This window comes from Tamandua tetradactyla, chromosome 8 (assembly GCF_023851605.1).
Source record: "Tamandua tetradactyla isolate mTamTet1 chromosome 8, mTamTet1.pri, whole genome shotgun sequence".
Classification (NCBI taxonomy): Eukaryota; Metazoa; Chordata; class Mammalia; order Pilosa; family Myrmecophagidae; genus Tamandua; species Tamandua tetradactyla.
The window spans coordinates 76,087,662-76,110,046 of NC_135334.1; the positions used below are offsets into that span (position 1 = coordinate 76,087,662).

The window sequence follows — 22,385 nt, forward strand, 5'->3', positions numbered from 1 at the left end:
TCTTTAATTTGTATGCACAGTCAATCTACTTTTGTTGCCATCTTTTCTCAAGTTGTTCTAAATTTGCGATGCCACAACTTCACAGAACTGAAAACTATTTTAAACATACTTTGCACATGTATGTTAAACATTTCTCCTTAAATTCCTTACTGACTTCACTCTATTTTCTAGTTGGAATTCCCTTAGCCCAATGACATCTTACTCTATTTCCAAGGCTAAGTTCAAATATTACATTATTCTTAAAAACCATTCAATAATAGAAACGGTAAATTAAACCTTCTACTGTGTGACTGTATTAAAATATTCTAGTTTTGCTATGTTAACTTGATCATTTTATTTAGATAGTTGTACAATTACCTATTTTGTTCATTAGAGTAAGATTTCATTCTGAAAAAAAACATATCTTATTCATTTTTATGTATTGAAGTTCCTGGCATCTTCAGAATGGAATGAGTTCAGTAAGTATCAAAAGTTCCTGGTGACAGCAAAGGAAACCTTTGAGTGGAGTCCTAATTTTCCTCCATCTCTGTGAATAGCAAGTAAGGTTCCAGGTCATTCTCACGAGGCATGACTACCTTAAACCACACTGGGTTCAGCCACACGATCTTCCATTTGCTGGGCATCCCTGGCCTAGAGGACCAGCACTTGTGGATTTCTGTGCCGTTCATCATTTCCTATGTCATCGCCCTGCTTGGGAACAGTCTGCTCATCTCCATTATCCTCACAAAGCGCAGTCTCCATGAACCCATGTTCCTCTTCCTCTGCATGCTGGCTGGAGCAGACATTGTTCTCTCTACGTCCACGGTGCCTCAGGCCCTGGCCATCTTCTGGTTCCACGCTGGGGAGATCTCCCTGGATCGCTGCATCACTCAGCTCTTCTTCATCCATTCCACCTTCATCTCTGAGTCAGGGATCTTGCTGGTGATGGCGTTTGACCACTACATTGCCATATGCTATCCATTGAGATACACCACAATTCTTTCAAACACTCTAATTGGGAAAATTGGAGCCATGATCTTTCTGAGAAGTTTTGGTACAATTTTCCCCATAATATTTCTTTTGAAAAGATTAACTTTCTGCAAAAGTAATGTCCTCATGAACACTGGTTGCAAACACATTGTTTTGGCCCATGTTTCCTGTGATGATATCCAAGTAAACATCTGGTATGGGTTTTTTGTTCTGATGTCAACAGTGGCGTTAGATATTGTGCTAATTTTTATTTCTTATGTACTGATCCTCCGTGCTGTCTTTCGAATCCCTTCCCATGATGCCCGCCACAAAGCTTTCAATACTTGTGGCTCTCATGTCTGTGTCATCATCCTCTTTTATGGGCCTGCAATCTTTACAACCCTTACTCAGCGGTTTGGACACCACATCTCACCCCATATCCATGTGCTGCTAGCCAATATCTACATTCTGGCTCCACCTATGCTAAACCCCATCATTTATGGGATCAAGACCAAACAGATTCGGGACCAGATAGTTCATGTGTTGTGCACAAAGCAGAAATAAACTCAATGTTTGAAGCTGACATTGTTTTCTTAGCAATTCTATCCATGCATGGGTTGACTTTAACTTCAAGAGATGGTGAAGGTTAGATATCTTTGGGGGCTTAATTTGCTCTCACTTCATAGAATCAAGAATAAGAGGTGTCTTTATCTTAGCTTCACCTTATCCATAGACTGAGGGTTGGAATGGCAAGAAATGGAGATAGTGGTGTTTTCTGGATAAATGCTGAACCATTATTCTTTCCTGGTGTTTTATGCTTTGAAGGGCTGTACTTGTTCTACTCATTCCATCAAGTTTATGACAGTTTTCCATCCATTCTCCCATATGATCTCTATATCTTTAACGTTTTGCTTTTTACAGGATCATTCCCATCTGTTTCATAGCAAAATTAAAAGATAGCCCTTGAGGTACTGCTTCATTTCTCTTCATTTTGTGTAAGAGCAAAGCACCTGGAATTGTTTGTTCACTCATAGGCTTCAATCTTTCTCCTTATTTTTCCCTAGATCCCTGTCTCGTTTGGCTTCTATCTGCAAAATCTCGCTGAAACTGTACTTGTCAAGGTCCTAGAGATCCTGAAATTGTTAAAAATAAAAATTCATAGTCACCATATTCAATATAATAGCGGCATTTTGATGTATTCAGCTAGTCTCTCTCCCTTGCAAATGTTTAATCACACACTTCCTGAACTCCTATGATCTACTGGTTGCCCCTCAGACCCCTTTGATGGGTTTTCCTCATCTCCTGACTTCTTTTAACTCTGGAAGTCCTCAGGGCTCAGTTCTTGAACCTGTACACTTATTTACAATCACTTGCTGATCTCATGTGTTCTTATAGCTTTAGACACATTAGTGTGTTACGACTTCCCAATTTAAATCTCCAGACTCTCATTTGTCCTCATGCTTAACCTTCTGATTTTCTGTATACCTTCCTTATATGTCTAATAGGATATCAAATGTGATATGTCAGAAACAAACAACTGTTATTACATCCATCTTCTTTCTCCAGCAGTCAAACCTTTATATTTAAAGGCAAATTTATTCTTCCAATTGTTTAGGTACATGCACTGTTATTATCTTTCTCTCATACGCTATATCACTTAGATATTCTTATTGGGGTGATTTCTTCTGTCTTTAAACCCCTTACAAACACCTAGATGTTGTATATTTTCATCCTACTATTTTACTTTATTACGAAAGCTGTCTTGATATAATACCTGTTTAAAGTGTACAATTTGGTGGTTTTCAGTACATAACAAAATTATGTAAGCATCACAGCTATTTAATTCCAGAACAATTTCTTCGCTCTCCAAACCTTCCATTTTTTGGATGATACCATTAAAATAGTGCTCAGACTTTTAATTTTCTCATCAAAGTGTACCAGTGGTCCTCCAGAGTAAGGAACATGGTCCTTACGAGGTTTTAAAGGTCATACATGGACTGGTCTCCTACTTCTTTCTTGCTTCCTCATTCTGCTTCAACAATAGTAGCCTCCTTCTTCTTTTGTAAATATGCCAGGGATTTACCTTCTGAGAGTCTTGGTACCTGCTATTTTCTCTGCTTATTTCCTTCTTTGCATAGATATTTGCATGACTTGGTCCCTTCCCTCTTTCAGGTCACTGTCCGATTAGAACATTCTCAGTGATACCTTCTGTAGTCATTCTATTTAAGATTGTGTTTCCTGTGACATCTCTCCACTGGCATTCTGGCACTCTGTGACATTTCAATACATTTGTATTTCTTCTACAACATAACATTGATGATAGTGACAGCAAAATCTGACATGGAGCTGGCTAAATACTGTCTTTGTCTTCTTTTTTATTTTCTTTTTCTTTTAAGTAAGTATAAGTTTAGTGAGTGAAAACCATTCTCTGTGAGTTCTTGACTGTTTTATTCCGCAGTTCCTACAAGAATTCCTCACCCTTCTTAAGAACTCATGAAACATTTGTTATGTGAATGATGCATGAACGAATCAGAAGATAATTGAATGAATAAATCTTATGATAGCAGTTGCTGTTGAAAACTTTTTCCCCACAGCTTGAAACAAGACATATTTAATATTTTACCATTTCTGTGGGTCAGAAATCAGGGCACCATGTGACTGGTCCTCTGCTTCAGGGTCTCTCAGATGGCTGCAAGCAAGGTATCAACCTGGACTTGGCTCTTTTTAAATAAAAAATGATTTATTCACACACCATCCAATCCATCCAAAGTGTACAACCAATGGCTTTCAGTAGAGTCAAAACAATGTGTGATAATAACCACAACCAATTTTAGAACATTTTTATAGCTCCAAAAAGATATTCCTATACCCCTTATTTTCCTCTTGTTGACACCTAGCCTTGGTGTGGTTCTTTTCTTCCAAATGAAGAGGAAATATTGAAATATTACCTTTAGTGATAGTCCATAGTTTGCATTAGGTTTATTTTTTCCCATAGACCGTCCTATTATTAACTTCTTGTCATAGTGATATACATATGTTCCAGTACATGGACGAACATTCTTGTATTTGTATTATTAACCACATTCATCATACTTAACTGTGTTCACTGTGATATACAGTCCCATGTTTCATCCCCTGGATTAGGTCTAGTAACACACATGACCCTAAACTTCCACTTGACCTTTCAACTACAATCACACACATAATTCATTGCTGTTAATTGCATTCACAATAATGTGCTATCATCATCTCTATCCATTTCCAAACATTTACAATCCATTTTATTAAAATTCTGCACAAATTAAGTATGAGCTCCCCATTCTCTCTGCTCATTCCAACTCCTGGTAATCTGTATTGTGGATATTAATTCCATGAGGCTTTTCATTATAATTTGTTCATATCAGTGAGCTCATACAATATTTTCCTTTTGCGTTTCACTTATTTTACTCAACATAATGTCCTCAACTATTAGCACATGTTCAATGACAGCGGGTATCCTTGTCTTTTCCAGATCTTAGAAGGAAAGCTTCCAGTTTTTCACCTTGGAGTATTATATTAACTGTGGGATTTTCATATATACCTTTTATTTCATATATACCTTTTATTGCTACATGCCTCAGTACTTCATTTCTTCTTACAGCTGAATAAAATTCAATAGTATGTTTTACCACATTTTATTTATCCCTTCATCAATTGATGGATACTTTGTTGTTTTTATCTTTTGGCCAATGTGAATAATGGCACTCTGAATAGTGGTATACAAATGTGTGTTAGTGTCCCTGCTTTCAGTTCTTCTAAGTTTATACCTAGGTGAGGAATGGCTGGGTCATATCGCAATTCTATACTTAGCTTCTTGAGGAACTACTAAATTGTCTTCCACAGCATCTGTACAATTCTACGTTCTCACTAAGAATGAGTAAGTGTTCCTATTTCTCTGCATCCTCTCTAACATTTGAGCTTTCTGTTTGTTTGTTTTTATTAATAGTGGCCATTCTGGTAGGTGTGAAATGATAACTCATGGTGGTTTTGGGTCATATTTCCCTAATAGCTAGTGATGTTGAACATGGTTTCGTTCACATGTAATTTTTAGCCATTTTTATTTCTTCTTTGGAAATGTGTTTTCTCAACTCTTGTCCATTTTTACATTGTAATATTTGTCTTTTTCTTGTTGATTTGTAGGATTTCTTTGTATATTCTGGATATTAAACCCTTATTGTATATGTGGTTTCCAAATATTTTCTCCCACTGTGTCAGTTGTCTTTTTACCATTTTGATAAAGTGTTTGAAGTATAGATTTATTTAATTTTGAGGAGGTTTCATATATCTATTTATTCTTTCATTGCTTGGGCTTTGGATATAAATTCTAAGAAACCATTCCCTACCACAAGATCTTGAAGATGTTTCCCTATATTTTCTCCTAAAAGTTTTATGATCCTTATTCTTATCTTAGGTCTTTGATCCATTTAAGAGTGAATTTTGGTAGAAAGTGTGAGGTAGCGATCATCTTTCATTCTTTCTGCATATGGATATCCGTTTCTTCCAACAACATTGTTGAAGGTACTGAATACAGTCCCAGTTGGGTGATTTGGTAGTCTGGTCAATAAATTGGCCACAGATGCAAGGGTCTATTTATGTATCTGCATTCTGTTCCATTGGTCAGAATATCTATCTTTATGCCAGTATCATGCTGTTTTGAGCACTGTAACTTTATAATTTGTTTTAAAATAAGGAAGTTTGAGTACCCCAAATTTGTACTTCTTTTGAAAGATGTTTTTGGCTCTCTGAGGTACCTTACCCTTCAAATAATTTATGATTGGCTTTTTCATTTCTGCAAAGTAGGCTGTTGGAATTCTTATTGGGATTGCATAGAATCTGTAAATCAGTTTGAGTAGAATTGATACCTTAATGATCTTCCAATCCATGAACATGGAATATCCTTCCAGTAATTTGACTTCTTTTATTTCTTTTATCAATGTCTATAGTTTTCTGTATACATATCCTTTATATCTTTGGTTATCTTTGTTATAGATATTTGATTGTCTTAGTTGCTATTGTAAATGTAATTTTTTCTTGATTTCCTCCTCTGATCGCTCATTACTAGTGTATCAAACACTTATTTTTTCATGTTGATCTTGTCTCCTGCTACTTTGCTGAACTTATTAGCTCTAGTAGCATTTTTGTAGATTTTTAGGGGTATTCTAAATATAGGATCATGTCATCTGCAAATAGTATAACCTTTACTTCTACCTTTCCAATCTGGATGACTTTTATTTCTTTTCTTGCCTAGTAGCTGTAGCTACAACTATGAGCACATTGTTGAATGATAGTCAGTATTCTTGTCTTTTCCAGATCATAGAAGAAAGCTTCCAGTTTTTCCCTATGGAGTATTATATTAACTGTGGGTTTTTCATATATACCTTTTATTATGTTCAGGAAGTTTCTATCTATTCCTGTATTTGAAGTGTTTTTATCAAGAAAGTATGTTGGACTTGGTCAAATGCCTTTTCTGTATCAATTGATATGCTCATGTCTTTTTTCCCCTTTGATTTATTTATATGGTGTGTTACAGTAAGTGATTTTTTGTGTTGATCCACCCCTGCATACCTGGAATAAAATTTACTTGATCATGGTATATAATTCTTTAAATGTTCTGATGGATTCTATTTGCAAGTATTTTGTTGAGGATTTTTGCTTCTTTATTTATTAGATTGGTCTATAATTTTTTTATTTATAGTATTTTTAATCTGGCTCTTGTGTTAAGGGGATGGTGGCTTCATGGAATGAGTTAGGTGGCATTCTCCTCTTTCAAATTTTTGGAAGAGTTTTGGGCAGGTTTATATTAATTCTGGTTAGAATGATATGTCCTTTAGTTCCCTAGTCTTCCATCTTCCCTGGAAGCCCCTACTGGCGAAAGCTTTTAATGAGCTGATATGCTGATGCCTGGTGTGTCCTATGTCTGGAAAAACAGTGTAGGTTTCAGGAATGATGCTCTGGAATGGGAAACTCTTACTACTTGCATGTGTAAGGAAGGAGTGTCTGAAGGTTTCCCCTCTCCACCATGCAAACAAGGCCATATTGGGCAACTTGCTAAAAGCTACCTTTTCAGAAACATTTTCTATTTCACCTTCTATCAGATCTCTTATTCAAACATAGCACATATTCTTTCACTTCTCATATCTTTTTGTTCATGGAAAGTTTTGCTGAAATGCCTGGTTTTTTTTCTTTGACTTAAATGTGAATCTCTATTCATCTTTCAAGATGCAGTTCAATCTTGCTACATTTTTTTACAAAAATGAATTAATGTTCTATAATTTTCTAGGAATGCTGTAACAAAAACCTGGAGGCTTTAAACAACAGAAATTTATTATCTCACCCTCTCACTGTTCTGTAAGCCAAAAATCTGAAATCAAGTTGTTGGAATTGCCGTACTCCCTCCGATGCCTCTAGGAGAGAATGTTTTCTTAATTCTTCAAGCTTCTGGTGGCTCCATGTTTTCTTTGGTGTATGACTGCATGACTTTAATCTCTGTCTCTGTCTTCACAGGCCTTCTCCTTCTCCCTATGTGTCGCTCAACTGTGTGTCTCTTCTTAAGACACTTGTCATTAGATTTAGGGTCCACCTGGACACCCCAGGATGATTTTATCTAGGGGTTTTAAACTTAGTTACAAATGCAAAGGGTCTTTTTCAAAATAAGGTCAGAGTCACAGGTTTCAGGGGTTAAGATGTAGGCATATCTATATCTTTTGGGGGTCTGCAATTCAATGCACTATAGAATGATTAAAGGTTAAAAATGTTTTAATTCTTTTTGCTGCATCAAAGATGTTGTGAATTGAAGGATGAATAGAAAGATTGGTAGGTAGAAGAAAAAGGAAGTGGAGGATCTGTTAATGAAATTGTTTAGAGGATGGGTTTTTGCTGGATTATTGTGTACTTCTTTCACATTTTCTGTATGTTTGATAATTTTTCAAATCAAATATTTGAAAAATGCATTTAATTATTTGGATAAATCACATTCACTTTGAAAACATCAATTAATATAGCCTAATGGAAATAAAATTATTACAAGAATCACTCATTTATTCCACTCTGATATGTCATTGTTAATAACATTTTATTAACAATGAGTGTGTGTGTCTGTGTCTGAGAGAGGGGTTGTGGAAAGAACAGCTAGGTCAGCATTATATAAATGCTGTTTTTCTTATACCTATTACATGATAGGTTGAATTATGCAGCTCAGAAAAAAAAAGCATGTTCTTAATCTTAATCCATTCTGTGCGGGAGAACACATGGTAATTTTGACCTTTTGAAGATGTAATTTTTAGTTAGGGTGTGGCCCAATGAAATGAGGTTAGGACTGAATCCTATACTGGAGGCTTATAAGAGAAAGCAATAGGGAAGACTGAAATGGAAAGTCAGTGGAACCCAGAGAGAATGGAAAGGGCATTCCCCAAGTGACAGTAAAGCCATGGAGCCCAAGGATTGCGGGCCAGTGAGAATGCTACTGACCCTGGGAAGACCCTTCCAGCCTCCAAAAACCATGAGCCTATACTTTCATTGTTTAAACCAACACTACCAGCTCTGGTAATTGTCAAAGTAACTGGGAAAACAAGGCATGTAACATCTAATATTAGCTACTTAATAAAGCAAATAACTTTTACTTTCTAAAGAGCAAATATGAAGTTCTTATGTGAATAATTTGGGAAATGCTGAAATTCATAAAGGTGTTGGTTTTGTGATTCCAGTTTATGGTATAATTCCATTTTGTCAATGTACTTTAATATTTTGTTATATATTTGAAACAAAAATCTATTCAAATTCTTATGGCCTGTTACTTTCATGCACATTTCTGAGTGGTTTATTAAATTTCATTAAAGTTGTACTATATTGACAAAATTTTTTACTCACTGTGATTTATGACAATTTAAGGATTTATTGTAATGTAACCAAACATTCCATGTTTAACACATAATGCATTTCACTCCTTACTCCAGTTTTCTGAAGTAAAAATATTCATTGCAGACATTTCCTCACTTGATCTATCCTTTAATTTTAGTTATACAGGAGGACCTACATTAAACCATCGTCTTTCCTTTGAGTGTCCCTCCATCTTTTTTATGCAATTTTATTGAAATATATTCACATACCATATAATCATTCAAAGTTTACAATCAGTGGTTCACAGTGTCATCATATAGTTGTGCATTCATTACCACAATCTATTTTGGAACTTTTTCATTACTCGAAAAAATAAAAAACACTTAAAACATCCCATATCCTTATGCTCCCACATTATTTATTTATTTTTCTTTATTTTCTTGTTCATCTGTCCATACATTGGATAAAGAGAGTGTCAGCCAAAAGGTTTTCATAATCGTATGGTCACACCATGTGCCAGTTTGAAAGTATTATGTACCCCAGAAAAGCCATGTTTCAATTGTGATCCAATCTTATGGGAGCAACTGTTTCTTTTAATCCCAATTCAAGACTCTAGTTGCAATCTTTTGATTAGATTATTTCCTTGGGGAGGTGACACACCCAATTGTGGTTGTGACCTTTTGCTTTAGGTGGAGATATGACTTCACCCATTCTAGGTGTGTCTTGATTTGTTTACTGGAATCATTTAAAAGAGGGAATATTTTGGAGAAACCTCAGAAATGACTGAGCTGATGGAAATGACAGAAGCTTCAAAGCTGACAGAAATTCATATCAGAGCTGACACAGCTGTGGACATGTGGGGAACAGACACAGATGTTTTGAGATGCTTGGACCCCAGCAGATGTTATGATGAGATGTTAAGCAAGCCAGATGCTGGAGAGATCCAAGGGATGTTAAGGGATGAAAGTCATCCCTGGAGAAGCAGAGTGAGAAACCTCCATATTGACAGAGGCTGAAAGCAATGGAGCTGGGAGCAAGGGACCAGCAGTTGCCAGCCATATGAATTCCCAGTTGACAAAGATGTTCCAGACAAATCATTCTTTCTTGAGTGAAGGTATACTGTGTTGGTACCTTAATTTGGAATTTTTTACTTCCTTAGAACTGTAAACTTGTAACTTATTAAATTCCCCCTTTCAAAAGCCATTCCAGTTCTGGTATATTGCATTCCAGCAGCTTGCAAACTAATACAAACCATAAAAGCTATATAGTTAAACAATCATTTCCAAGAATCAAGACTACTGGATTACAGTTCAACAGTTTCAGGTATTTGCCTCTAGCTAGTCGAATACAATAGAAACTAAAAAGCAGTATCTATATAAGGCCTAAGGATAACCTCCAGGAGAACTTCTCATTTCTATTTGACATCTCTTGACCACTGAAACTTTATTTTGTTTAATTTCTTTCCCCCATTTTGATCAAGAGGGCTTTCTCATTTCCACAGTGCCAGGGCCAGGCTCATTCCTGGTAGTCATGTTCCACATTGCCAGGGAAATTTTACTCCCTTGGGAGTCCTGTCCCATACCAGCAGGATAATAATGAGTTTATTTATAGAGTTGGCTTAGAGAGGCCACATCTGAGCAACAAAAGAAGTTCTCTGGGGCGACTGTTAGGCATAATTATAAGTAGGCTTAGCCTTTTCCTTTGAGGCTTTTCCTTTGATTGTCCCTATTTTCTTTTTAATAGACTTTATTTTTCAAAGCAGATTTAGGATTACAGAAAATTACACAGAAAGGAAAGTGTTTCCACAATTTCTTCTGCTCCCGTATTTCCCCTATTATTAACATTTTGCATTAGTGTGGTACATTTGTATAATCAATGAGTCAATCCTGATACATTAATATTAACTAATATTGTAGGTATAAATATATATATGTATATATAGGTATAAATATCTATAAAGCAGGTATTTATATATCAACTTGGGAAGAACTAATAATATTTAATTTTCATCTAAGACATAGAATATTTCTCCATTTATTTAGTTGTTCTTTGATTTCTTGTATCAAATTTTCTTAGTTTTCCTCATAAAAGGCCTTGTATGTATTTTGTTAGATTTATGCCTAGGTATTTCTCTCTTTTTTTGGTACTATTTACATTGTGTTATGTTTCTCATTTTAAATTCTATTTGATACTTGTTGGTATATAGGAAAGAAATTGACTTTTTAAATTCACCTTGTGTTCTGATATGTTGCTGTAGTTGTTTATTTGTTCCAGGAGGTTTGGGATTTTCCTACACAGGCAGCATTTCTTTGTGATTTTTTCCACAGACAATCATTATCTGTGAACACAGGCAATTTTATTTCTTCCTTTCCAATCTATATACAATTTATCTATTTTTCCTGTCTTATTGAATTAGCTAGTGCTTCCAGCGCAATGTTGAATGGGATTGTTGAGAGGGGCATACTTGTTTGTGCTCATCTTAGAATAAAAGCATCTAATATCTCATCATGAAATATGATGTTAGCTGTAGAGTTTTTAGTAGATGTTCTTTTTCAGCTTGAGGATGTTTGACCTTATTCCTTGTATGCTGGAAATTTTTATTATGAATTAGTATTAGATTTTATCAACACTTTCTTCTGGGCAGAGAGAACATGTGGGTACTGGAAAAAGAAAATTTTAGAGGGTCTATTGCTGGAATGATATTGGGGAGTTAAATGACCAGAAAGTTATGGTTGTATCAAAGTTTTTGTGGGAGAGGTAGGAGATGAAGTTAGGAAGTAAACAAGAGGTCAATCATGTAGGGCCTAAAGCGCAAAGGCTAAGAATGGAAGAGTTTGATTTATGTATCTTTTGTTCTTGTAGATGCTTGGAAAATTTTTGGTGAGATTTATGAAGAAATTGTTGCCATGGAAGCAAAATAGAGAGTTCAAAAGAGAGAAGGGTCAGCCATTTTCAAATGCTGTTGAGAGGATGAAAATCATGACAATCAAAAATTATCATTGGCAACTTGAATATACAAATCGGACCAGGATTTTCCGTGTAATTTAAGTTCTATCATATAAGGTGTAGGGCAGTGTACCAATATACTCTCTTACATTGTAGGTTGCTATCAAATAATCACAGAAATAACTAGATTCACCCTGACAGCAGTGAAAAAGAATCAGGATATTTCTGACATTATTAAAAATGTTGGGTATTAATGTTTTTAGAGAAGAACATGTAGCTATAAGAACCACACTCTTTGAAGTAATTGATATTAATGATATTTTTTCTTGATGGAATATAGGAAATAATGTACCACAAAAGACAAAATATAATGTTGAGCCAGAATTTATTAGGGCCAGCAGTATAATCTGACTTTGAAAATGCTGAGATAAATTGGTTCTTCTTCTGTGTATTTTCAGTTCAGGTAAGATTCAAAGGAAAGTATTTCACTTTGTATTTTGTTTTGCTGTAGCTGCAGGACTGCAATATACAAGAAATGGGTTGGCTTTTAAACTGGAGATTTATTTGCTTACAAATTTACAGTTCCAAGACCACTAAAATACCCCATTAAGTCATGAACAGGACAACGCCTCTTTGAAGAAAGGTTGCTGGCAATCTGGACTCCTCAGCTACATGGCTAGGAACATGGCAATGTCTGCTGGCCCTTCTCTCCTAGGTTTTGTTGGCTTCACTTCTGACTTTTCCATCTGTGCCCTCTTCTTCAGCTTCTGTCTTCTTCTGTGTGCTTCTCTGAATTTCATCTCTCTTAGATTCTGTATGTGTCTTATCCTTCTGTAAAGGACTCTAGCAAGAGGATTAACACACACTCTGAGTTAGATGGGCAGGATTTCATATCAGTTGAAATAACCTAATAAAAAATTCCTGCTGCAATAAGTCTCCAACAACAGGAATAGATTAAAAGAACATGGTCTTTTCTGGGACCATAAGAGTTTCAAACTATTTTGCATAATGTAAATATTAAAATTAGGTGGAGAATTCTTAAAAGCTATTATTAAATACATCTCAAACATATTTAAAAAATATTTAACCCTTTTTTTGCTCCTGATTGGAAAGGTAGAAATATTTCTTGCCCCCAAAGTAAAGATATTTTTTCTCTTCAGTCAATCATTTACTGATTTGCTTTTATATTTGTTTTTACATTTTTAAGGCAGGCATTAGGCAGTCTCATGAAAGAAAAAATGTCATATATGAAAACACAGGAGAGGTGTGAAAGAACCAAAGCTAAATTAATTAAAAGTCAAGAGAGAGTAGAACCATTCAAAAGTAATTTGAAAATCACCAGACTTCTTTTCCCTCCCAGAACTATTTATTGATTCTGGGCACGGCTAGACAGAAGTCACAGGATCTTTGGCTGAGCAGAAGTCAGAAGGTCTTTGGTGGGGGAAAGAGAACAAGCCATGCTTTTCATTGGCCATATAGGACTGGAGTAAAATATTGAAAACTTGAAGGCCCTCAAATATATTGCTATTTTTTTTCTTAAACTAAGGGACACTTCCTTATTCTGGAACTGTGCTTGGTGCTGGCAATGATGATAACAGCATCTAAAAGTTGGTTTGAAACCTCTGGCATTCCTGTGAATCGTAGGAAAGAAATATCTATCAGGGTTGTGGAATGTATAAAATATATTTAATTTTTTTTTGCATGGACAGGCACCAGAATTTGAGCCTAGGTCTTTGGCGTGGCAGGCGAGAACACTGCCTCTGAGCCATCATTGCCCACCCAGCCTATATTCTTTTATTCCAATGTTGTGGGGGCAGATCTGTTGTAGGGTGGGACCTTTTGATTAGATTGTTTCCGTAGAGATGTGACCCCATACTCAAGGTGGATCTAAATCTGCTTGCTGGAGTCCTTTAAAGGGGAGACATTTTGGAGAGAGCTCAGAGAAATGAATGCTCTAGAAAAATCCAGATGGGCCCAAGGGACTGATAGAGCCATTTTAAAACCAATCCAGGAGAGAAAGGCCATCAGATGTCACCATGTGCTTTCCCATGTGACAGAAGAACTCCAGACACCATCAGCCTTCCTTTAAGTCATGTCTATTTCTATGGAAGCCTTAATTTGGAAATTTTTATGACCTTAGGACAATAAATTTGTAACCTAATAAATCCCATTTGAAAAAGCCAACCAATTTCTGATGTGTTTATTTTTAGCAAACCAAAACAAATTTTGGTACCAGAGAAGTGGGGTGCTGCAATTTGCAAATACCAAAAATGCTAGAATAGCATTATAGCTGGATAAGGGGAAGATTCTGGAAGGATTGTGAGGAGCTTGATCAAAAGGGCCTAGATTGCTTTCAAGAGACTGTTGGTAGAAATATTGATGCTAAAGTTACTTTGAATGAGGCCTTAGACAGAAATGATAAATGTGTTGCATATTGGAAGGAAGATAACTATTTTCTTTAAAATGGAGAAGAATTTGGCAATATTGAGCACTGGTGTTGGATGAGTGTAAGAATTTGAAAGCAACACTCTGGGATACTTAGCTGAGAAAATTTCCAAACTAAATATGGAAAATGCAGCCTGGCTATCCTTGCAGCCAATAATAAAATGTAACAGGAAAGAGATAAACTGAGAACTGAACTTTTGAGTTCAGAGAAACCAGAAACTGACAGTTTGTAAAATTCTGAACTTTCAGAAAGTGAGATCCCAGAGACTAGTGCCCTCCATGAGGATTTACCCCAATGTGGATCCAGTCAGCCATTTCAGAAAAAGCCAGTATTGGAGATGCAGTTATCCAGGAAGGATTTGTGGAAAGTCCCATTGTCTGATGGTTGTGATCCCTGTATGCTGCATGCCAAGCTAACAATTTTTGTGTGAGATCTATATGAATGGAAGCATGGCCAGTTCAGATGAAAAGGACATAAAATGTACAAATGGAAGGAAAAATAACTTCAAAGGCAGAACTATGGAAGTTGAGATCAGGAGCAAAAAATCTCAGGCCAGCAGAGCAGACACATCCATGCAGATGGAGAGGGTGGATTTGCCCCAGAGGCAGAGGGCGGGCCTTCTTCCGCATTGTTCAGGAATGGTTTTGGTGCCCCAGGCCTCAGAGAGAGTGGAGCACATTCCACTGGGATTGGGGAGAGCCTGGCCACCACCCCATTATTCTGAAGGGGTTAAGTGTAAGGCCCAGAAATGGCAGAGGGTCTAGGTGTTGTGACAATGCTTGAAGAGGATGGAGCCAAGAGCAAGGTTGTCTCCCTGTGCTTGAATACGTTAAAACCATCCACCCAGTGTTTGGAGAGAGCAGAAGTGCTGTATAAGGCCTTGTTCAAGCGCTGAGGCTAAAACATCATTCTATAGATAAATCTCAGCCCTTAAAACCTAGTGAAGTATGCCCTGAAGGTGTTTGGAACTATTTGGGTCCAGTAACCCCTGTTTTCCTTTAAATATGTCCCTATGGCAATGAACACTTGTCCTACGACTGTCCTTCCTTTGTATAGTGGCAGCAGATAACTTGTTCTAAGTTTCACATGTCTGCAGTCAGAGGAGAATTTTGTCTTAGGACAAACCAAGACTGTAGTTGATTTTGATGAACCTTGATACTGTTTTTACTTTGTATTTTATTTGTATTTTAGTGAAATGATATAAGGTTTTTTTGATGTTGTGATGGAATGAATGTATTTTGCATTTGGAAGAACATGTATTTTGGAGGGTGGAATGTGCTGGTTTGAATCTATTATGTACTCCAAAACAACCATTTTTTTTTTTTTTTTTTTTTTTTACATGGACAGGCACCAGGAATCAAACCTTGGTCCTCTGGCATGGCAGGCAAGTGTTCTTGTCGCTGAGCCACTGTGGCCCACCCAGCCATGTGCTTTTAATATAACCTTGTGGGAACAGGACTATTGTTGGGTGTGACATTTTGATTAGATTGTTTCCATGGAGATATGTATCTTCTGGAGTCCTTTAAGGAGGAGATATTTTGGAGATAGTCAGAGAAAGAAAATGCCCAGGAAAAGCCAGAAGGACCCACCTGAGCTGTAAGAGCCATTTTGAATCCAATCGAGGAGAGTAGGACCCACCGGCATTACCATGTGCCTTCCTATATAACAGAGGGACCCTGGATGTCATCAGTCTTTCTTCAGAGTCATGTCGATTTATCTTGATGCCTTAGTTTGGACATTTTTATGGCCTTAGAACTATGTATTTGTAATCTAATATCTTTGGCTTTGATAGAGCCAACCAATTTCTGGTGTATTATATTCTGGCAGCTTTAGCAAACAAAAATAGAAGTCTAAAGATCTAAATTCAAGGGTGGGGCACGGTGGCTCAGCAGGTAAGAGTGCTTGCCCGCCATGCCCGAGGACCCGGTTCGATTCCCGGTGCCTGCCCATGTAAAAAATAAATAAATAAATAAATAAATAAACCTCAGGATTTAAAAAAAAAAAGATCTAAATTCAAAAACATCTGAAGTGAAGAACTGAATCTTCTACAGTTACATTTTGGATTCAGGGGAGAAAAGCACTCTAGGTTCTCAATCAAAATTTCTGAAGGTTCCTGCCTTAAGAATAGGGGAATTGAAGAGTGAGACTGAATCTGAGGAAAACTATCATGTGCCTTGAGGCAGCTCAAGTACACATGGATTTAAGTTATCGACTGCTACTCTTACTTGGTTAACAAAGGAAAGGGAGCACATATTATCTACTTCTCTACAAAATTGTTTTATTACAATATAAGACATAGAATAAAATTACTGTAACTTAAGAGGCAACAACTTATGATAACTGATCAACAGAAAGCAACAGAAGAGAAAATTACCCAGTTATTAGAAATATCAGATGAGATTTATAGAGTTTTTAAAAAATATTTTTATTGAGAAATCATCACATGATACAGACCATCCATAGTATAAAATCAATGGCTCATGATATCATCACATACTTGTGTATTCACTATCCTGATCATTTTTAGGTCATCTGCATCATTCCAGAAAAAGAAATAAAAAGAAAAAAGAAAAAACATTCTTCTCATAACCTTTATCCCTTTCTCTCATTGACCAATGGTATTTCAATCTACCCAACTCTTTACTTTTTATGCTCTCCTATTATTTATTTATCTTTTGTCCTTTTTTTTTTTTAACACATCTTTCCATACCTTGGACAAAAAGAGCACCAGACACAAGGTTTTCACAATCACACTGTTGCAGTATAAAGGCTATATAGTTAAACAATCATCTTCAAGAATCAAGGCTACTGGAACCCAGTTCAACTGTTTCAAATACTTCTCTCTAGCTACTCCAATACACCCTAAACCAAAAAGGATATCTATATGATGCATTCGAATAAACTACAGGATAACCTCTTGACTCTGTTTGAAATCTCTTAGCCATTGAAACTTTATTTGGTCTCTTTTCATTCTTCTCCCTTTTCGTTAAGAAGGCTTTCTCAATCCAGGTGCTGGGTTCTGACTCATCCCTGGAGTCCTGTCACAAATTGCCAGGGAGATTTATACTGCTGGGAGTCATGTCTCACATAATGGGAGGGCAGTGAGTTCAACTTCCGAATTGACTTAGAGAGAGAGGCTACATCTTAGCTACAAAAGAGGTTCTCTGGGAATGACTCTTGGGTATATTTGTAAGTCGATTTAGCTTCTCCTTTGCAAGAATAAGTTTCAAGGGCTCAGCTATTGAATCAGTTTTCCCCACTGCTTGTGAGAATATCAGGAAGTCCCCAGATGGGGAAGTTTAATATTTCCTCCTTTCTCCCCTGTCCTCTAAAGGAAGTTTGCAAATATTTTTTTTTTATTCACTGACAGAATTATCTGGGCTATATCAGGGCATCACACTAAACTGTACAAACAAACAAGATCACATGCTCTATCCAAGATTCCATGTAATTATGGTGGTCAACTAAACTGACCATACAAGTTAAATTAGGTAATGCTAGTTTCCCAAAATATAAATTTTGTACCAAATAAGTCAATCTCCCTTTGCTTTCATGCAGTTGAAGTTTTAAAATATGGGGAATAGCATCCTTTACCCAGTATTCTTGTTTACCTTAGTTCTATCCAGTTAAGCCTCATGTATATCTTTAGTCAAAGTCTGATCACTTGTTCACTTTTTAAACAACTGCTGGGTGGAGTAATGTTGAATTTCATAGCTTCAGTGCTCTAACTCAGATTCTCAGGTATCACATACATAACTGAAGTTTCAGAGACCAACCAGGTTATGCATAAATAGTTCAGTATCTAAGCATTTACAAATAACAATTACAGTTCCTGAATATATGTGACTACTGCAAGAGCTTAAAATCTAGGACACTTTACAGTAGGACCCAACCTGATAACCCTGTTCTTGGCTTCAATTCTTTGAGTTTGTATATTATAGTAAGTCCATATATGAGGCATGATAATATTGGTCTTTTTATTTCTGCCATTTATCCAGCATACTGTCTTTAAATTTCATTCACCTAGTTGGATGCCTCCCAAATTCATTCCTTCTCGCAGCCACTCAGTAGTTCACTGTATGTAAACATCACAGTTCCCTCTTCCATCCCAGTTGCTGAACTCTTAGGCCACCTCCATCCACTGGGAACCCTACCGCCATAAACACTAGTGTGCAAATGTCCAGTCATGTCCCCACCCTCAGTTTTTCCTGTTTATACTTAGCAATGGGGTTGCAGGATCATATGACAACCCCACTCTTAACCTCCTGTGGAGCCACTACTCTGCCCTCTTGAGGGGCGGTGCCTCTCAGCTTCCCTACCAACAGTGAATAGGCACATCTCTTCACTTTTTTCTAGCACTTGTTTTTGTCTGTTCATTTTTATCAGATTTATTCGCACATTATATGATCTATCCTAAATAAATAGCTACACCTTTGTCACCATAATCTATATGAAGACATTTCCTTTTCCTCTGCAATGAATCCATGCCCCCCCCATAAGCCCCACTTGTTGATATTAAGTTTTGGCATAATGCTTTTGTTATATTTAATGGAAGCATATTACAATGTTACTGTTGACCATAGACCCTAGCTTGCATTAATTATACTTTGTCCTGTATACCATCCCAAAGATTTATGGAATCTTAATGAATATGTTAAAGAGCAAAATATAGTCAAGAGGCTTAGTGTTTGGAGAATTTCAGAAGGAAATAAGGATTTAGGAAAAAATCATATGGATGTTATAGAACTGAAAAATGTAACTATTTGAAAATAAACATTTAGTGGATGGGCTAAACATCAGATTTTACAAACCAGAAAACAGGATTAATGAGTTGAATGATGGACAGATAAGAGTAATAGAAACTGAATTTAGAGTGAAAAAAAAAGAACGGAAAAAAATGAAGATAAAACATAATAGACACACTGAAAATATATAATATAAGAATTACTGAGTTTCAACAAGAGAGGAGAAACTAGGGAAAAGTAATATGAGAGTGGATGATGATTAAAAATATTCCAAAACTGATGAAAGACATACATTCACATTAAAAAATTCAGGAACTCCTAAGAGGATATATGGAAAGACAACCACACATGAAAATATGATAATGAATGTGTTTAAAAAGCAAAGCGACAAAACATAAATGTTAAAGCAGTTAGAAATAAAAGGCACATTACATTCAAACAAATAACAATAAAACTTTCAGGTGAATTCTCGATAGAAAAGATAGAAGCAAAGGGAATAGAAAGAAATTTTAAAATTGCTGGGGAATATTCTGCCAATTTAATATACTGTATATGAAATTATCATTTTAAAAATGAAGACAGGGTGCATGGGTAGTTCAGAGGTTAGAATGCCCATCTTTCATGCAGGAGACCCGGGTACAATTCCCAGACAATGCACGCCCCCCCCAAAAAAAAATTGAAGACAAACTAGAAATACTTTCAGACAAGCAAAAATTAGGATAATTCATCTTTAGCATTCCTATACTAATGGCAATATTAATCAATAGTGTTAGACTTTTCCTCTTGGAAGTACTGTCATACAGTCTTTGAGTAAATCATATTCACTGTACACAAATATTACACAATTCAGACTAAAATTATTATAAAAATATCTTGTGTATTGTATTTCATACATATGACCACTAATATAATTTTACAACAAATGTATAGGTAAAAATATTTCTAAAAAGTGCCTCATGTTTAACGAAATGATTTTGAATGCATTTCTCTCACAAATGTATGGACAATATATTTCCATCATAAAACACATAGACCCATGTTCTTATTTTTCCCTGCTCATTTATGTCACAGGTTATGGACATACCATAACTAATTAATTTATTCTAGTATATTCTTTAGAAAACATTTCTCATTCCTCAATGTAATTTTTATTTAACAATTTCTTAATATACTATTCTGTAGATGCACTGTATTTGGACTTATTTTGAATATTTTCTTACAAATAATTGGCAACATAAATAAAAGTCTTACAAACTTAAACATTAATAAACATTTGTTGTAATTTACATTTTACAAAAGAAGATTAAAATATGTATAATATACTTACATATATCAATGTATGTTAAAATTATATTCAAGGTTAGTATATATGGATTATATGATATAGGGAACATTTGTAATTACGTTTCTAAAAAACAAAAATTTGAAGACAGAACATAAAGCTGAGACTGGCTGGCAAAAATGTCCTAATGAGCAGAATGAGAAGTAGAGGTATTCAAAGCCTAAAGTACACAAGAAAAGCAATTATCCAGGAAGTCCACTCTCTCTGGCTCGTCCTTGCCTTTTTTTTTTTAGTTTCTGGGCTGCCAAAACAAATACCATGCAATGGGATGACTTATGCAATGGGAACTTATTGGTTCAAGGTCTTGAGGCTGGGATAAATCCCAAACTGAGGAATTAATAAGGTGAGTCTTTCTTAAGACTGGCATCTGGGATTGGCTGCCTGCCATCCTTGGGGATTTGTCACATTGCTATGCACATGATACTGTCTTCTCCTTCCTTTTGTGGGTTCTCTTGACTATTTGCTCCTGGCAGAGCCCTGTGCCTTTTTCCCTTTGGCCTTCTCTATAAGACCCCCCAGTAATAGGATTAAAACCCATCATCCTAACTGAAGTAACCTTATTGAAAGGTTCTATTTTCAATGGCTTTACCATCCATAGGAATGGATTAAGATTAAGATGTTTTTTCTGGAGAACATAACTCCAAGACATCAAAATTACTATATGTACTTTTTTTCTAAAAATTGAGATTTAATTCAAATACCATAAAATTTACCTTTTTACATGTACAATTCAGTAGTTTTTAGTATATTCACATGGTTTTACAACTGTCACATTTTCTTAGAGACACTGACACATGAAGTCATTTCACTGGTATCTCAGTTGAACCCATCCGCATCATGATAATTAAGCTCACATAAAGTAGGGAGAGAATTGCTGAGAAAATATGATGTTAGTCCATGATTGCAATTATTTCTGCTTTGGAGACATCATTCGAAGCACTAGGTCCCATATCTGTTTTGTCCTGATCCCATAAATAATGGGATTCAGCATAGTTGGAGCCAAATTATAGACATTGGCAAGAAGGACATGAATATGGAGTGAGATGTGGTGTCCAAATCTTTGAGTGATGACTGAGAAGATTCCAGGCCCATAAAAGAGGATAATGACACAGACATGGGAGACACAAGTATTGAAAGCCTTATGGTGAGCCTCTTGGGAAGGCATGCGGAAAACAGCATGGATAATCAGCATATAGGAAACAAAAATTAGTAAAACATCTAAGACCAAGGTTGATATTAGGACAAATAACCCATACCAGATGTTTACTTGAATGTTATCACAGGAAATTTTGGCCAAGACCATGTGCCTACAAGTGGTGTTTGGGAGAATGTTACTTTTGCAGAATGTCAATCTTTTCAGAAGATATATTATTGGAAAAACTGTCCCATAACTTCTCAAAAAGATCATCACTCCAATTTTCCCAATTAGAGTGGGTGAAAGAATAGTGGTATATCTCAGTGGATTGCATATGGCAATATAACGGTCAAATGCCATGACCACCAAGATCCCTGACTCAAAGATGAAAGTAGAGTAGAGAAAGAAGACCTGCATAATGCAGCGGTCTAGGGAAATCTCCCCAGCATGGAACCAGAAGATGGCCAAGGCTTGAGGAACTGTGCATGTGGAAAGGACAATATCTGCTCCAGCCAACATGCAGAGGAAGAGATACATGGGTGCATGAAGACTATGCTGTGTGAGGATAATAAAGATGAGTAGGCTGTTCGCAAGCAGAGTGATGACAAAGGAAATGAAGAAGGGGATGGAAATCCACAGGTGCTGGTCCTCTAGGCCAGGGATGCCCAGCAAGCGGAAGACTGTGTGGCTGACCCCAGTGTGGTTTACAGGAGTCATACCTAAGGTGATCTTTTATGGATATAACATCCTGTTTACAGAGACAGAGGAGAATTCAGATTATCTCTAAGATTTTCTTTGATGTCACCAATGGCTTTTGACCTGACCCCGTTCCATATTGAGGATGGCCTGAATTATGTTGCATATAAACATGATGAAGATATGGTTTGTCTTCTGAATGCGGTCTTACTTGGTCTCATGAAGATAATCATTTTATTTTCTTTAGTTGAA

General features: G+C 36.2%; 2 protein-coding genes across 2 annotated transcripts; one reads left to right on the forward strand and one right to left on the reverse strand.

Annotated features, from left to right (window-relative positions):
• The first annotated feature begins 541 nt into the window (after positions 1 to 541).
• LOC143643511 (olfactory receptor 52B4-like) lies at positions 542 to 1,512 on the forward strand. Its single transcript, XM_077112131.1, has one exon. It carries the CDS (start codon positions 568 to 570, stop codon positions 1,510 to 1,512), a length of 945 nt encoding a protein of 314 aa, XP_076968246.1. The 5' UTR covers positions 542 to 567.
• Positions 1,513 to 21,209: 19,697 nt separating this feature from the next.
• Positions 21,210 to 22,154, reverse strand: LOC143643513 (olfactory receptor 52B4-like). The gene has a single exon (XM_077112132.1). The coding sequence runs from the start codon at positions 22,152 to 22,154 to the stop codon at positions 21,210 to 21,212; it is 945 nt and encodes a 314-aa protein (XP_076968247.1).
• Between the last annotated feature and the right edge of the window lie 231 nt (positions 22,155 to 22,385).